The sequence below is a fragment of the Plectropomus leopardus genome, chromosome 18, assembly GCF_026936395.1.
Source record: "Plectropomus leopardus strain MGB_pleo_1.0 chromosome 18, ASM2693639v1, whole genome shotgun sequence".
Taxonomy (NCBI): Eukaryota; Metazoa; Chordata; class Actinopteri; order Perciformes; family Serranidae; genus Plectropomus; species Plectropomus leopardus.
Genome location: NC_142193.1, coordinates 24,642,083 through 24,656,988, shown reverse-complemented (window position 1 = coordinate 24,656,988; position 14,906 = coordinate 24,642,083). Strand labels below are relative to the sequence as shown.

The 14,906-nt window shown below is 38.9% G+C and overlaps 1 protein-coding gene and 1 long non-coding RNA gene across 2 annotated transcripts; both read right to left on the bottom strand.

Annotated features, from left to right (window-relative positions):
• Positions 1-1,775: 1,775 nt before the first annotated feature.
• LOC148186515 (uncharacterized) lies at positions 1,776-6,719 on the bottom strand. The gene is made up of 4 exons (XR_015774889.1): positions 6,551-6,719; positions 4,658-4,746; positions 2,519-2,586; positions 1,776-2,414 (listed from the first exon to the last, which is right to left on the bottom strand). It is a non-coding gene; the product is annotated as an uncharacterized LOC148186515 (long non-coding RNA).
• A 486-nt stretch (positions 6,720-7,205) lies between these two features.
• LOC121957050 (cytoglobin-1-like) lies at positions 7,206-13,024 on the bottom strand. The gene is made up of 4 exons (XM_042505555.2): positions 12,887-13,024; positions 12,657-12,799; positions 8,124-8,355; positions 7,206-7,976 (listed from the first exon to the last, which is right to left on the bottom strand). Exons 2-4 carry the CDS (start codon positions 12,797-12,799, stop codon positions 7,812-7,814), a joined length of 540 nt encoding a protein of 179 aa, XP_042361489.1. The 5' UTR covers positions 12,887-13,024; the 3' UTR covers positions 7,206-7,811.
• Positions 13,025-14,906: the final 1,882 nt, after the last annotated feature.

The window sequence follows — 14,906 nt, the reverse complement described above, 5'->3', positions numbered from 1 at the left end:
CAGTTTGCGTTGCACTATGGGTAGGGTAGTTTTTAGAGCATCCTTTAAAGGGATAGTTCAGATTTTTTTTTTAAAGTGGAGTTGTATGACCATTTTGTAAGACGAAAATTGACTTGATAATCGGGAAAAAACTGATAATGTTAAATAGATAAATATTCAATTATTGAATAAATAATATGTGTGTATTTATTTATTAAGTAAATAATATTTATTTTAGGTGGCTGCAAAACCTTTTGTTGCTGACCCCATTGAAGCACATTGCGTAGCTTCTGTTGGCCTTTAAGCTGCCTCTCCAAACTGGGAGCATGTCGACCAACATCTACTGTACGTAATATACTGATTATTAATACGTTCCCTGAACAACCCCACTCCAAAAAGTCTACACTATCCCTTTAAAAAACATGATTCAGAAACACTGTTTGCTTTGGGCTCTGTTTTGTTTTGAACTACCCCGTCAACAAAAGTACTTTGTGAAATCTACCAAACAGTTTAACCGCCAGGTGGTGTCAGAGCTCAGAAAATTAGCCAAAGCAAATCAGTTCCTACAAAACTGAAGAGCTGAATAATTTATCCTCTGAAGCCCATGTTTAATTCAGTGAGGTCTGGGCCTGATGTTGCACTCTTAATCAGCACAATGACAGCCAGTGAGCACATTTCTCAGAGTCAAGGTTATAACGCTGTTACTATGAGACTTCTGCCTTTTTCAGGTGTTCAACAGTAAGGATTGCACATGCATGCCAACATGATGTGATTTTTATTCCCCACTTCTATCAGACACTTGTTTCATGAACACGATAAATGCAGTAACCTGTTTGTGCATGCAGGAATATTCTGATGTTTTGTGGATAACTATGATGAGGGAGAGCTTTTTTGTGTCATGCTTTATATCAATATGTAGAGCTTATTTAGAGTGCACTGAAGACCGTGAAGAGGAAGTTAATCCTTTTACTTGATCAAAGAAGAAACAGCTGAAAAATACAACTCCAGTGTTTATAGAGCAAATTGATTGTAAAGCAAAAGTGTGGGCAAAATTTATGTATACTTTGACGTTCACTGTAATGTCAGTCTACATACTATGTAAACTGAAAGATGTATGTACTCTTTTGAGGCAAAAGGCATTGCTAACCGCATAGGATGATAACAACTATTCAACCAAGTATGAATCATCAAGAAACAAAATGATCAGCGAAAACTACAAAAAAAAAGGAAAGGAAAATATTTCACTATTGTTGTTACAATAGAAATGTAATGGCATGTCCAGTTTCCCAATCGTGCCACCTCTCGATCCACAGCACCTCTCTGCACAAACACAAAGTAGTGGTTTGATGAGAGGGCGGTGATGGGGCTGCAACAGGGGGCTCAGTTCGTGATGAAAGCAGGCTCCTGCTACCAAGATCAGCCGATAGCAAAATTCAATTGCAATAGCCAGGTTTCACCTTTAGAGGGCAGTTACTGTGCATATTTAAAACACAATATGTAGAATTTGAATTCCTTGCACGCAGATGTTAAGAGTTAAATGTGCATCAATCAGCACCTCCATTTAATACCCATATATATTGCTTTTCAACTGAAAAAAAGTGGTTTAGGGGTTTAATTTGTTCCTACTGAAAATGGCATAACAATTGGTGATCAGTACATTATGACTTTTGTAGGGCTCGAAACTCAGTGTTTAGGACTTGTCAAGCTTGACCCGAGACTTGAGTAAAACGACTTGAGACTTACTTGTGACTTGCAAAATAGTAACGTCTATTCAGAAATACACAACTGCACACAAATCAAATGCATCCCATTGCTTTATTTAATCAGTGGGCTTCTCCTGTGAGAACAACAAAAACCTCTGAGGGTTTACAGAGTGCTTTGTCATATGACTCCTGCCCCTTTTTTTTAAATAAGAAATTAGGTCACTTAGGAGATCTTAAGAGAAGCTACTCTTTAAGAAACATCCAGTCAAAGCTCATTGTGTCGTCATACACACATTTAACACAAATCATTTCATTATTTTAAAGCAAGCAAAACAGGAAATCAAAGAAATGAATACTGCTTGTTTTTTATGCAGAGGCACATATAACATGTTAATCACTTTATATTCTGATCATAACTTTGAAGTGACTGTAGTATAAATTCAGTTTTAATGACTTTTGTCAGGCTTCATGTTCCAAGCTGGAATTGACTCCAGAATTTACTCATTTGCTGTTTCCTGTTTCACTGATTAGAGCATCTGCAGGACAGATAGGGGGAGGCCATGATCAAAACAGGCGTTTCTGTTTTCATAGAAAAATCGTGGGAGTCTTGGCATAAGCTGTCAAGTGCAGATAAATGATAGTCTGATCAATGACAGAAAGCAACAAAAAACATTTCCTGAAATCTCTCTGTGCTATAGCCAGGGCAATAAGTCTTGATAGCAGAGGCCACCGCTGAGAAGAAAAAGGAAAATTAATCAGGGTTTGTGCTGTAAATACACTTTTTTTTGTCATTTGTTTTTTGGTTTATTCTAAATATAGTAAACGACAGAGCTCACCTGATGCTCACCAGACTCGAGATGATGACTCTAGTCACGTCTTCAGGGGATAGAGCAAAAAAGTCAACCTGTCATAAATTAGGGAAATAATCACAAAAGAATAAATCACCATGACTCAGCTGAATGCACTTTTCTCCATAAATATGATTCAGACAGCAAGTGAAAGATAGCACATCAAAGTGATCTGCATGCCGCAGTTTGGTCCAATGTTCAGATAGTTTATGACTTTATAGTAAGATCTTGTTGGTGCATTAAGCAATGTGGTTGTGTGGAGGTAATGTATTTATAATAACCCTCCAAAGAGATGATGGATTGTTGTTGTGCCTCTGAATCATTTAGCATTAGCAGCATAGACGTAAATACTTAAAAGCTAAATGTGGGGCAGGCATCTTAGCTCTTTATGCATCTGTGCCTCTGTGACATGCTCCACTGCTCCACTTTCTCCCCTTGTCTTGTAGCCTCCTCTGTAAACCTCCCCTAACACACTCACACTCACACTCACACACACACACACACACACACACACACACACACATTTCCACGTTAACTGTCTTTGTCCATCTGGATGTTTTTCTCTCTCTTCTGTTGCCTGCAGTAATTCAGAGTTCTGGCAGTAATTTTGTTTTGAATTTACACCAGGATTCAATTTTAAATTCTATTTTTTTAGCCTGCATTCTTGCTAAAACACTGCCTAAAACACAAACACTGCTTGTCTAAAATAAGTTTGTTGATGGTGAAGTGCAAAGTTTTTCTTCTCAAATGGGTACTCTGGTTTTACATATGAATATCAACAATCAGTCACTCACTCGTCATTGGTTGTATAATGTCTTTTGTGGCTCTGGAGGAGCTTTGTCATGTGCTAGAAGATACCCCTTTACAATCCATGCTAGACATCCATGTTTTTTTCACCTGAATCCAGGTATGACTATACAGAAGTTAATATGTGCATACTTCAAACTGCTGTATTATGCTATACTTTCATGTTGCATATATATATTTATTTAACTTTTATATTTTTATATATTTTTTATATTATTTTTATTATTATTACTATTTTTTTACAGGTTTACACAGTGATCTACTGTAGCATGAAAATATGTGTACTACTGTGGAATTCTTTTTTTTTTTTTTGCTCATAATGTGATAGATAAGTATATTCAAAAAATACGTAGGTAAGAAGATAAAACCAAAAAAAAAAGGAAAATCTTCAGAGATGTCATTGGAATTTAATAGGTCTGTTTATTGTTGTTTTTCTTTGATGTACAGCCTATTTTGTTATGTCAGGGTGTATAAACGTTGACTTGACAGTTCCCATCTTGCCATTTATGTCCAGTACATATGTTCAGTGCTAACACATGAAGTAGCTTGCTCCACAGAAATGCTTACTGAATGTAGTCTGAATCACCCAATACTAGTGTTCTTATCTGAGGATGAGGTTATCTCAGCTGGGGCCTGGAGCTTTTTGACAAATAGCAATAATGCTTTATCTAACAGGCCCACTATTTCCTGATAATTCCTGTAGTGGTTTTCGGGAAAGAACTATATAAATTGGTTGTAAATAGTCACAAGCTCTGAAACAGTTGTCTGGGTTGAGATTGTTGTCCTGAGTCTAAAAGCAGATGTTGAGTTTCAGAGGAACTTCCTTAAAAACACTACATTAAAAAAAACAAGTCTATAGCAGCTGATTATTAATTTAAACTTTATTTTAAAAATAATCTTTTATATGTGGTGTTCAGATGACCATTTTACACTGATTCAAATATTCAAACAAGCAAGCCATTGGAGTTAATGTAGTGAAAGTTAAACACTGTCACAAATCATATTTTATTTGTTAAAGAAATTACTGAATAAGATCCATTAAAAACAAACAAACAAAATAAATGTGTCATTAAAAATCCTGTTTAATATCCTGGAGTTTGGAGAACATGTGAGTTTAACAGGCAGATAATGCTATCAAGTTGCATGTTGTCAGTGCCACTGTTTTTGGACACACTAGGCACTTAAAGTCAGGCTGTCTTGGCCTCTGCTGCTTGGAAGTGCAGTGCTAAAATCACGCAAGCACCCCTTTAAGGCCCCTGTGGCTGTATAGTACATTTGCTCAGTCTGTTTTCATTGACTTTATTGCTTGTGTGTCCTTACCCCGTGATGCTCACTGTTGTCATTTTTGGGTTTCTGCTGCTCCATTGCTCTTTGTATATGCCACGTCTTTCTCAATGGCCTCTTTCTGCCTGTGAAACACATAATACTCAGTATTAAATGCTCCTTCGTGCCTTCTTGAGCACAAATATCTGCAAACAGTTTGGTAAAGGAACCAATTAGAAACAGAGATTTTCTGTTTATTAGCTCATAATTGTGTAAGCAAGCTGTTGCCGTGCTGTGCAGTGCTGGAGCCTCCTGGCATTGTTTGCCGTTGCTGTGTGAGTGGCTGAGCAGAGCCGGGAGGGCTGAGAAGATTGCACTTTGAGTCAATTAGCAGCCATGAGCTCAAGAGCTCTGATGCGTTCCCCTCTTTTCATCCCTCCATTAAAAAAGAAAACCTGGAATACACTGTTGTTATGTATCGAGCCACTTAACCCGCACACTGTTGCTCAAGGCATACCCTAAAATAATCACCGGAGTGATTTCAAATCAATGATGCAGATAAGTCTCACCCTATCTCCCTCCACTTCCCCTGACACGAAACAGACTTGCACTTTATGTTTTTTTGTATCTTATTTTGTGGAAATAGAAATATTTTACTTGTATTTATTTTATGAAGTATTTAATGCTTTTCTCACAGGCCTCAAGCTGTTGATTTTGTCTTTTTTGTCATGTACGGCTGTCTGAAACCAAATCTTGTCAAAAAGTAGTCTCTGTTTCATAATTGAAAACACAGACAGATTTTCTAATGACCACTGTTCTTTCGTGCCTACTAAAAACTAAAGTCAGTCAACCCAGTCACCATAATAAATGTTGACACTGTACATCTCTACAAACAAAGGACATGTGACATTTGTATGTTTCATATGTAGCAGATATGTTGAAATTCTAAGTTTAAATTTTCAGTTTTAGGTTGTGACAACATGGCTGGACATGTCACAGACTCTCATTGAAATTACCTGCTTTTGTTGCTATAAACATGGCTGAAAATATCCCAAACTGTCGTCAAAAATACCCACTTTTGTTGCTTCAGACATGGTTGGAAATGTCCCAAAATGTTTTTAAAAAAATATTTGATTTGGTCGCCACAGCCATGGCTGGAAGAAAAGAAACCAGCTTTTGTCACTACAAACATAGCTGGAAATGACCTGACCTCTGTTAAAAACCATTTCTTTTTGATGCTACAAAAGATTGGAAATATCCCGATCTCAAGAAAAAAAAAATAACCCAATTTGTACAAACATGACTGCAAATGTAATAAGATTTAGTTATAAAACATCCATTTTTGTGGTTACAAACAATAATGGAAATATTACAAACTCATGAAAAACACCCACTTTTGTCACTACAGAGATTGCTGGCGATGTCTTAATCTCGTCCTAAGTAATACCTTTTGTTGCTGCAAACATGGCTGGAAAGATCTCAAACTCTTGTTTAAAGATACCCACTTTTGTTGCTACAAACATAGAAATGTTCCAACCGTGGTTAAAAAACAACACAAACTCTTGTTATGAAATACCTAATTTGTACAAACATGACTGGGAATTTCCCAAACTTCATCTGCAAAACACCTGCTTTTGTTGCTACATATATGGCTTGAAATGGCCCAGACTCTTGTAAGAAAAAAACACCCACTCTTGTCTCTACAAAGATGGCTGGAGATGTCTCGACCTCTTGTTAAGAAAGACCTTCTTTTGTTGCTACAAATACAACTGGAAATGTCCCAAACTTTGATTAAAGAACACCCACTTTTGTTACTTCAAAATGTACTGGAAATATCCTGAACGCTCATTAAAAAATACCCAGTTTGGTCACTATATACACTTTCTGACCACTTTTGCTGGTCTTGAACAGTGGTCTGCTGCTGCTGTCTGCTGCTGGATCAATACTCACGGTTTGATTTTGTTGGAGAAATGCTGCCGCAGGATGAGAGCGATGGTGGTGAGGACCGCCAAAGTGGTACACATGGTCCCACCTCCGAAGATCCCCTGCCTCAGGACCGATGGTGGTTCAGAGCACTGAGACTTCTCCTTCCATTGAAAGGCTCGAATGGTAAAAGGTGTGGTGTAACAATCTGACTATTTCTGTCTTTCCTCTTGGCTCCCACTCATGATTGGGGAGATTAGCTCAAAGGATTAGCTAGGATCAAGGCAGGACTAGGAGGTAAACAGAGCATGCTGTGTGTTTCTATTCTGAATTCAACCCACCTCGCCCCCAAGCCAAGGCGCAAAATCAGCCTCGATATTGTGGGTAGCGTGTCTTTTCAGTATTAACTGATAGATACCAATGAAAGTGTCGTAAATCTGGATCAAACTAGTATAGTGTTTATTTAGTATATAACAAAATGTAAGAGCATAGTGGGATAAATGTGTGTAAAAATAGTGACTTCCAGCAGCTTATACTTAGCACTGCTGACTCAAAGAGAGAATAAGGGACCAGTAGGCCAAGCGAGACAGAGGAAAGGTCTAATTATGTCTACACAGAAACGCAGGGGAATCAGATCAGAGCAGATGTAAGTTTAAAAGGATTGAACATCGTGGAAGTGAAATCACTGGGTTATCTTTGTATTTTTTATTTAAAAATTGGGTTAAATACAGATATAAAGGTGAGTTTTAATGAAAAAAAAGTACAATCATCACAATTAACTGTTAAAAATGTAAAAATGTCCTCTTAATATCCCAATAAGTGAACACAAGGGTACAGGCTGATAAAAGGAAATATCACATGATATTTAGAAAGTATTTACATGGCAGTTTCCAGATATACACATTTGGAAGAAGGCACATCCGAGTCAAATGTGACCTCTTGTCCACTGTTAGGTTTATATGTGCATCTTTGCTAGGTCCTTTTAACAGTTTGGTCCTTCACAAGAGTATTGTAAGAACTTTAAGACTTTCTTTCTCTCTCTCTCTCTCTTTCTCACTCACACACACACACACACACACACACACACACACACACACACAAAACCAGTTAGCCATAAAAAGGGCACCACACCTGTACTTATCATACTGTATGTCCCATAGCTCACAATTATCTTAGATTATACTAAACTGTTTTCCCCAGATACATTGCTTCCCTTCAAACGTCTTATGAGGCCCCAAAATGAGAAGTGTCTGAGAGTTTGTGGTCCAATAAATCCAGATTTAAAGCCTCACCCAGTCGAGGTTGAGTGCTTAGTCCAGCCCACTTCCTCATAGACGGCTGTGATGCCGCAGTAAGCCGTAGCGAAGAGTTTGGTCCACGCTGCAGCCACCTCTGGTGTCACGACCTCTGAAAACTCTTCTCCTAGGACTTCCAGTATTACACCATTCAGGATCTGGTGAGACAAAAGAAAATGCAGCAAGTGAGACACTTTGAGGTCACAGGTCGCATTAACTAAATAATATTTATTATTTCTTTTACTAACCTTTCAAGCTAATGTCTGAGTGTTTGTTTGTGTCACTTACATTCACACATGCTTTACCTTAAAGTACACAGGTTCCACCTTGTGTCGCAGTGCGTGAGCCTTGCCCACCAGCTTAAGCACTGAGGCCACCTTATCTGCGTTTTCGAGGCTCTCCACCAGCGTGTTGAGGGCGTTCATGACTCTGTGAGCATGCTTCCTAAACTGGGCGCTCCTCTCCAGCTCCTCCGGCTCCTCGATGTGCTTGAACTGGCTGAAGTATTGCTTGGATGAGGGGAAGTTCACAAACAGCCTGCAAAAAGAAGGGGAGTCAGAGTAAATGAGAGATATGAGCAGCTGTTGTGAAGCTCTGCTAATCTCATCGCCCTTCAGCCTGCACCAGCTCAGTCCTGAAAACCCACGTTCATTTTTTTTGGAGCTGCCAAGATAGCGTGAGTAAATATCAGTACTGACATGAGACTGCTGCATATTTTCCCCGTTAAATGTTTGCTTTAAGCTAATATCTTGGTACTGTGTGTATTACATACATTTGAAAAGAATTTAAAAAGTAAAGGAAAAACAAGGCTTAGGTACAGATTTCGGGAGGGATACAACCCCTTCAACATATTCAAAGCATATGTATTTGTATCCCCCAATGACAACATCAAAGTAGCAGAGGACTTTTATGACAAACTGATACAGAAAAGGCAGAAGTCGGTGCAAAAACATCACCACAATGCAGGAAATTAAGTGTTTGATGCTCTAAAGTTTCTGGTGGAGGACCTCCAAAGACGCCTAGTCGTGTGTCCACCCAAAAGTGAAGACGAAACTTACGCCCTTGCACATGTGCATTCACATGTTGCCCCTTTTTGCCTGTTGGCATAAGCAGTTCATCAGCTATCTTTTGGCTCATGTCAGGGGCAGCCTTGTACATTGTGTCTTGACACAGGGTGTCAGTGGTAAGGATTAGGCAACAAGATCAGCATTGGCGAGACTAATAACTCATGGCTTCTGAACATGATCAACTGACTATTAAGTGGCTAAAGACTGACATGACAAAATAACATGTCAACTTTTGGTTTTACATGGGACACAAACACCAGTTCCCTGGGTTAGTGTCCTGTGCTTGCTGGACCAATCCCCCTCCTCTCCCATCCACCTTAAACAGACATATCATCCCACAATCAAAAACACATATTTTTCCTCTTACCTGTAGTGCTATTAATCAGTCTAGATTGTTTTGGTGTGAGTTGCTGAGTGTTGGAGATATCGGCTGTAGAAATGTCTGCCTATATAGCTATATAGCAATTGGCTTGTGGTGCTTAAAGTGCCAAGAAAAAAAAACATTTGAATGACTAAACAGCAATGTCTCTTTCCATAAATAATAATGCAGTTACACAAGATAATCCACATACCTAGTTGTAAACAACGCCTGCCAGCCTTAGGAGGAGGCATGCATCTACTGCTACCTCACCTAGCACCACTGAGCTTGCAAATGTTACAACAGAGCAGAGGAGGACGCCGTTGATGTTTACATCTTGTCGTGTCACAAGCATGAGCCTCTCGTCCATGAACAGATGCACTCCTAGTTCTGTGTGGTGGTAGTATTGGCCAGTGTAGTTCAGGAGAAAAAAAAATTGTTCCTACGTGAAACTGCTCACAACAAAAAAATGTATTTTTTCGTGGTTTCAGCACCACAAGCCGAGCGCCGTTTAGTTCCATTATATTGGAGAGACGACAGACATCTCTACAGCAGGTATCTCCAACACTCTGCAACTCACTCCAAAACAATCTAGATTGACAAATAGCACTACAGGTAGGAGGGAAAAAAGGTATTTTTGAATTAGGGGTAAACTGTCCATTTAAGCAGATTTTTGCACTCTTTATACTACGTCAGTTGCTCTAAAGGTGTCAAATAATGAGCATCAGATGCTGTGGATCACTGCCTGGGGGACATTTTTTGGACGCCCTGGGAGTGAGACCAGACTGGACCAGCCGATACAACCAGCTGTATAGTTGATGGTCGTAACTAAAGGTTTAGAAACTAAAGTCACTAAAGCAGGTTTACAAAAATAACATCTTTTGCAACTCTGCACTTTGTGTAAATGAGCACAGTATTTATATAAAAGCATATCTTTTAGCCTTTGGATTCACACAATCCTCCTTGTTACTATATGTGGTCCCCACTAGTGAAGCTGTGGGCTCAGGCGTCTGTCTGGTTCTATGGGCCCAGGATCTAACAAAAGGTGAAACATGCTAATTAGAGAGGGCGAGATGAAGAAAATGACTCCTCAGGCTATCATGAGCACTCTTGAAGCTGCTTTTCTTTTCACTGTACAGTTGAGAATCATTATTACTGCAAAGGCAGCTAATACTGTATGTTTCATTTGGCATAAATATTATTTTTGTATCGAGTTCTAGTCTTATTTCTTTGCACATCTTGCGCTTTCTGAGAACAAATACTCAGTTCAAAGACATTTCCTTTGATTTATATCCTGGTTTGACCCTCAGAGGTATCATAAAGAATTAGCAAAGAGGAGCCTAAAAACTCCCCCCTCCCACAGTCTGGGAAGAGGGCCAATGCATCTGGTTGCTGGCTGTCTCAATCTGATGTCCCATCTCCCAATGTCTCTGCAACAACTTGCACAAAAAGGAAGCAAATATTTCTCTGTCAGCTCTAAAGCATATGGCTTGATATTAGTTTCACATGTCAGTTTAAATGTCTGAGAAGAGAGGAGATGGAAGATGGTGTCTTAATCTGTCACCACTGGGTGAAAGGCTTTTGCAAGAGCAGGAGCAAAGTATGAGGAACCGTCGTGTTTAATCTTTTTTTCTTGTAATTGCATGACCTGTGGTTGCATATAAATAGCCTCATTAGTATTTCATATGGACTCTTAATCCCTCCTTATCTGTTCTTCAACTGAAGAGCTGATTCCAGACAAAGTTTCTAATTTCAGACGGCATCATAATTTGCTACTTTGGATCTTTAAATCTAAAGGACATTTAGTCTGAGGGATTTAAGGTGACATTGAGGTTCAGGAGAGTGACAGCAATCTGCTCTTTACTGCTAAAAGGAGAATTTAAAACGGTCCTGCTTATCGATCAACCCTCATTCCTCAAATTCTTGAAGGTCGTGAGGTCTTTGTGAAGGAATGTGGAAGTAGAAAATCAGGGGAAATTGAGTTAAATTGGGTTTTAACAAATTTATCATAGAAAAATGAGAAGCAGGATATTGATTTGTTTTGTTAACCCTTTGAAACCTGAGTCAGCATCTGTTTTCTGCGTTCAGATGCCTTTTCACAAGCTATTGGACCCTTTGAAACCTGAGCTAATGGGTTTGAATTCTTTCTAAAATTTGGGGTGGAGGCAACTTAGTAAGAAATGTCCCACAAACTGCAAGAAATTAGTGACAAGAAAAATGATCAAAAAAGGGGAAAAATGAACAGAAATCTTTACTTACAGTTATAATAGTTTTATACTTAAAATTATGCCACAGAAAAAATATATAATGAAAACTTTTTTTTAGCATTTTTAAAGGTCATTTTCTTATTTTTTTTATTTCAATGTTATTATTATTAGTTTTTATTTATTTACTTTTTTGGTGGCTTATTTTTAGGAAATGTTATATAACTTATATAACTATATAATCTAAAAAAACAAACATTATCCCACTGATGTTTGCTGTACAGGTACATTGCATAGTGCATTTTTGCTAACCTCCCTCTCAACTTTCACGCCCTGCAATCAGAAAGGATTATAAAACCACGCTGTGTCATGCAGCGAATCTCGTCACACGTGAAAGACCGTCAAAGCCTTCACACCAACATTTCCCGAATCCCTGCAGATGGCTGTTTTTAGAACCGTTACTTCTCGCTGATTTCAGAGTAAACATTACAGAGAGATAACAACAGGGGTGATAACAACGGCAGGAGCCCTCCATTAGGATCACATGCTTGCCTTGAAATGTATAAATGACTAATGAAGAATGTTCTGCAACACTTGCAGTGATAGACATTGCAATAAAACTGTGGTTGAAGGGAAAAGAGGGATGTTTTTAAGGTCTGATGCTGCTGCTGTAGGTGGCCCCAGGCCCTTTATACAGGCATTCAAAACATTACTTGAGGGAGGAAACCCTGAGGGTGCCAAAGCTGTCTGACTGATGGATTATAATGTTTATCCTTTGCCTCCACTATTTCATAAATAGGATTAAGAAAAAGGAGGAGAGGTGAGAATATCATGCACAGAAATACGACTGAGTTCCTGTGGAGAGACTGCAACTTGTAAAGTCTTGAATTTAGCAGCTGAGGGAGGATTTGTGTTGATTTAGATAGATATATTTGCAGTTTTCTGTTGAAGAAAAGCATCAGTGGCTCCAGCAGGTGCAGTTATATTACTGGGGGGGGGGGTTAATGCAAATTTGACCTTATCAGTGGTGAACTAATTCAAGTTGCAGAAATGAGGAGAAAATTGATGAAAAGTCCCAATATAAGCATATGCAGTTTTGTGTGACATGCAACCACTGATCAGTCCTCTTCCTCCTAATTACTCTCAGCATTTATATCCCTCTTAACCATTATTATATCTTCAAACATAAAACTGAGAAAAAAGAAATACCTGACTAGTATGGCCACCCCGACATCATCACAGTTCTGGTAGACTTTTGCCCAGGAGTCCTGGATCATCACCCTCTCCTTGTCAGTCAGCGGGCTCGGTCGCTCCAGGTGGTCCACCTCTCCCTCTCCCTGCATCCTCTCCATCTGGTAACACAGTAGTGCAGAGATGAGCACGTGCAGAGGAAGGCAGGGCTGATGATGATGAGTACACCCCCACTCCCTCAAAAATACCTTTATGTCTTGTTTGGGTCTTTTTTTTGATGAGAGAGAAAGAAAATCTGTTTTCCCTTCCCCCCCTCTCTTTTCCCCAGTGAGAATCTTTCCTCTCCACCTCTGAATCTCAGCTGAGCAAGAGTGTGAGTGAAGAACAGGCGGAAAAAACACAAGAAACACACGCAGCAAATAAGGAGGAGCCTCTGTACTCTCTTTTACACTCTCCCTCTCTCTCTCTCTTTCTTTCTTCCTCTACCCACCTCACCTTTGTAGGTGGTGTTTGATGAAAACATGATGAGATAGGAAACAAATCCTCAATAAGAGCGTCAGATATGTAATACATGCAATAGATGCGATGTAAGATTATGACGTGGGAATAAGATAAAGGAGCACACACTCTGACCTTTTACCTCCACCCTTCCAGACTATTCAGGAGATTAACCTGTAATAATGAATTTGTCACAAAGCCCTGCAGACGTAAATGTAGAAAGACAAATTAAACAGTGTGACGTCCATCAGAAATAGGGCATGCGTCGATTCATTTGTTTGTTCTGCACTTCTGACAAGATTCAGATTATATGAGCGTCTAGTTTGTCATTGCTTTACCCTTTTCATTATATGCACACACCCTCTGGAGAGCCACACGTTGCGATCTCTCAAATGCATGCATTTTCCACCTTGGTTGTGACAGAGGTTATCAGCGGGAATGCATATCTGGCTTGTGTTGTCACAGCTAAAAACTTGACAATGTCTTTATTCAAGTTTTAGGGCGAGTCAGGCAAATGAGGCCAATTAGCCAGGAATCTGTCAAAGGAGAGCAAACACAGGAGTAGTTAACAGTAATCAAATATTGCAAGAAAAGCTAAGATTAAAGTGATATTTACTGCCTGACAAGGGAGGTACAATGTACATTAGGTGTCAACAACGTATGGCTCCATGTTAAATATTGACAGACTCCTTGAGAGTATACCATTAACAATCAAGTTGGTGAACAAAATGTGCTTAAGGTAGACACATCTCATAGTTGTGGGAATTATCATGTCTCAAATATTTTTAAAAAATAACCTTTGCAGGCACATGTGCCAGCTTCCACAATAGTAGAGTTAAAATTATGATAGGTAGTCACATTGTAAACATTTTAACTTTGAATGAAAGTTCATGTCAGGCGCTCCCAATTAAAACCAATAAAATCAGAGTCCGTATATAAACCTTCTCACTGCACAGGTTTATGATTGTCTAACTGGTTTGATTGTCTAGGATCAGATAGTGGAGGTCAGATTAGGTTGCTGATGATCAGACAAACAGACTTTGCCAATGATTGTAGCTCAGCACACTCCTTGTATTGCTTTATCTTAACACAAAGAAACAAAGCAAATAGCAAATAGCATAGCAAATTCAAACTAGTTTATATTAATCATTTTATACCCTTAACCCACTCTGATCAGAAAAACAAAGATTCAGTGTTCACTCAAAGGCATGACTTTACTCAGCAGGTCAAGGGCTAATGAGTAATGACATCTAGTGGACAGTTGGAGTAATACTGCTTTTCAGGTGCCATCAGAAATGCATTATGTGAGAAGAGCGAAATGTGGAGAGTTTATGTATGTTTTTTATACTAGATGTCATTTATTAGGACCTAATTATTTATGAGAATCCCCCCCCCCCGTCCAAAACTGAAGGCAAAAATTCTGCTCACAGGTTTTTGCTACATAAAATCTGATTTTATTTAGTCTAATCACTGACACTTAAAGGGTAACTTTGGTATTTTCCAACCTGAACCTTATTTCCCATGTTTTTATGTCTAAGTTAAGGAAAACAGTTTTTGAAGAAGATCCAATATTGAGCAAAAAGGCTGCAGCAAGCAGCGATACAGGTTGCTCTGTATCCATGTGGGCAGTTTGGCACCTTCAGTGTACGTCCTCTAAAAGTGTTTTTGTCATTGACAGGCTCATTTTCCCATTTATTCAAAGTGTCAACCAACCTTTTGAAAGCATCCTTAAAGAAATCGACTTTTTTATTAAAGAATAAGATCCCCTTT

Excerpts from the sequence above, each read along its gene's own strand:
- LOC121957050 (XM_042505555.2), bottom strand. The coding sequence starts at position 12,799 with ATGGAGAGGATGCAGGGAGAGGGAGAGGTGGACCACCTGGAGCGACCG. Across the intron at positions 8,356-12,656 it reads GGGGTGGCCATACTAGTCAG|GCTGTTTGTGAACTTCCCCT; the intron begins GTATTTCTTTTT and ends TTCTTTTTGCAG. Across the intron at positions 7,977-8,123 it reads TGGAACCTGTGTACTTTAAG|ATCCTGAATGGTGTAATACT; the intron begins GTAAAGCATGTG and ends TTGTCTCACCAG.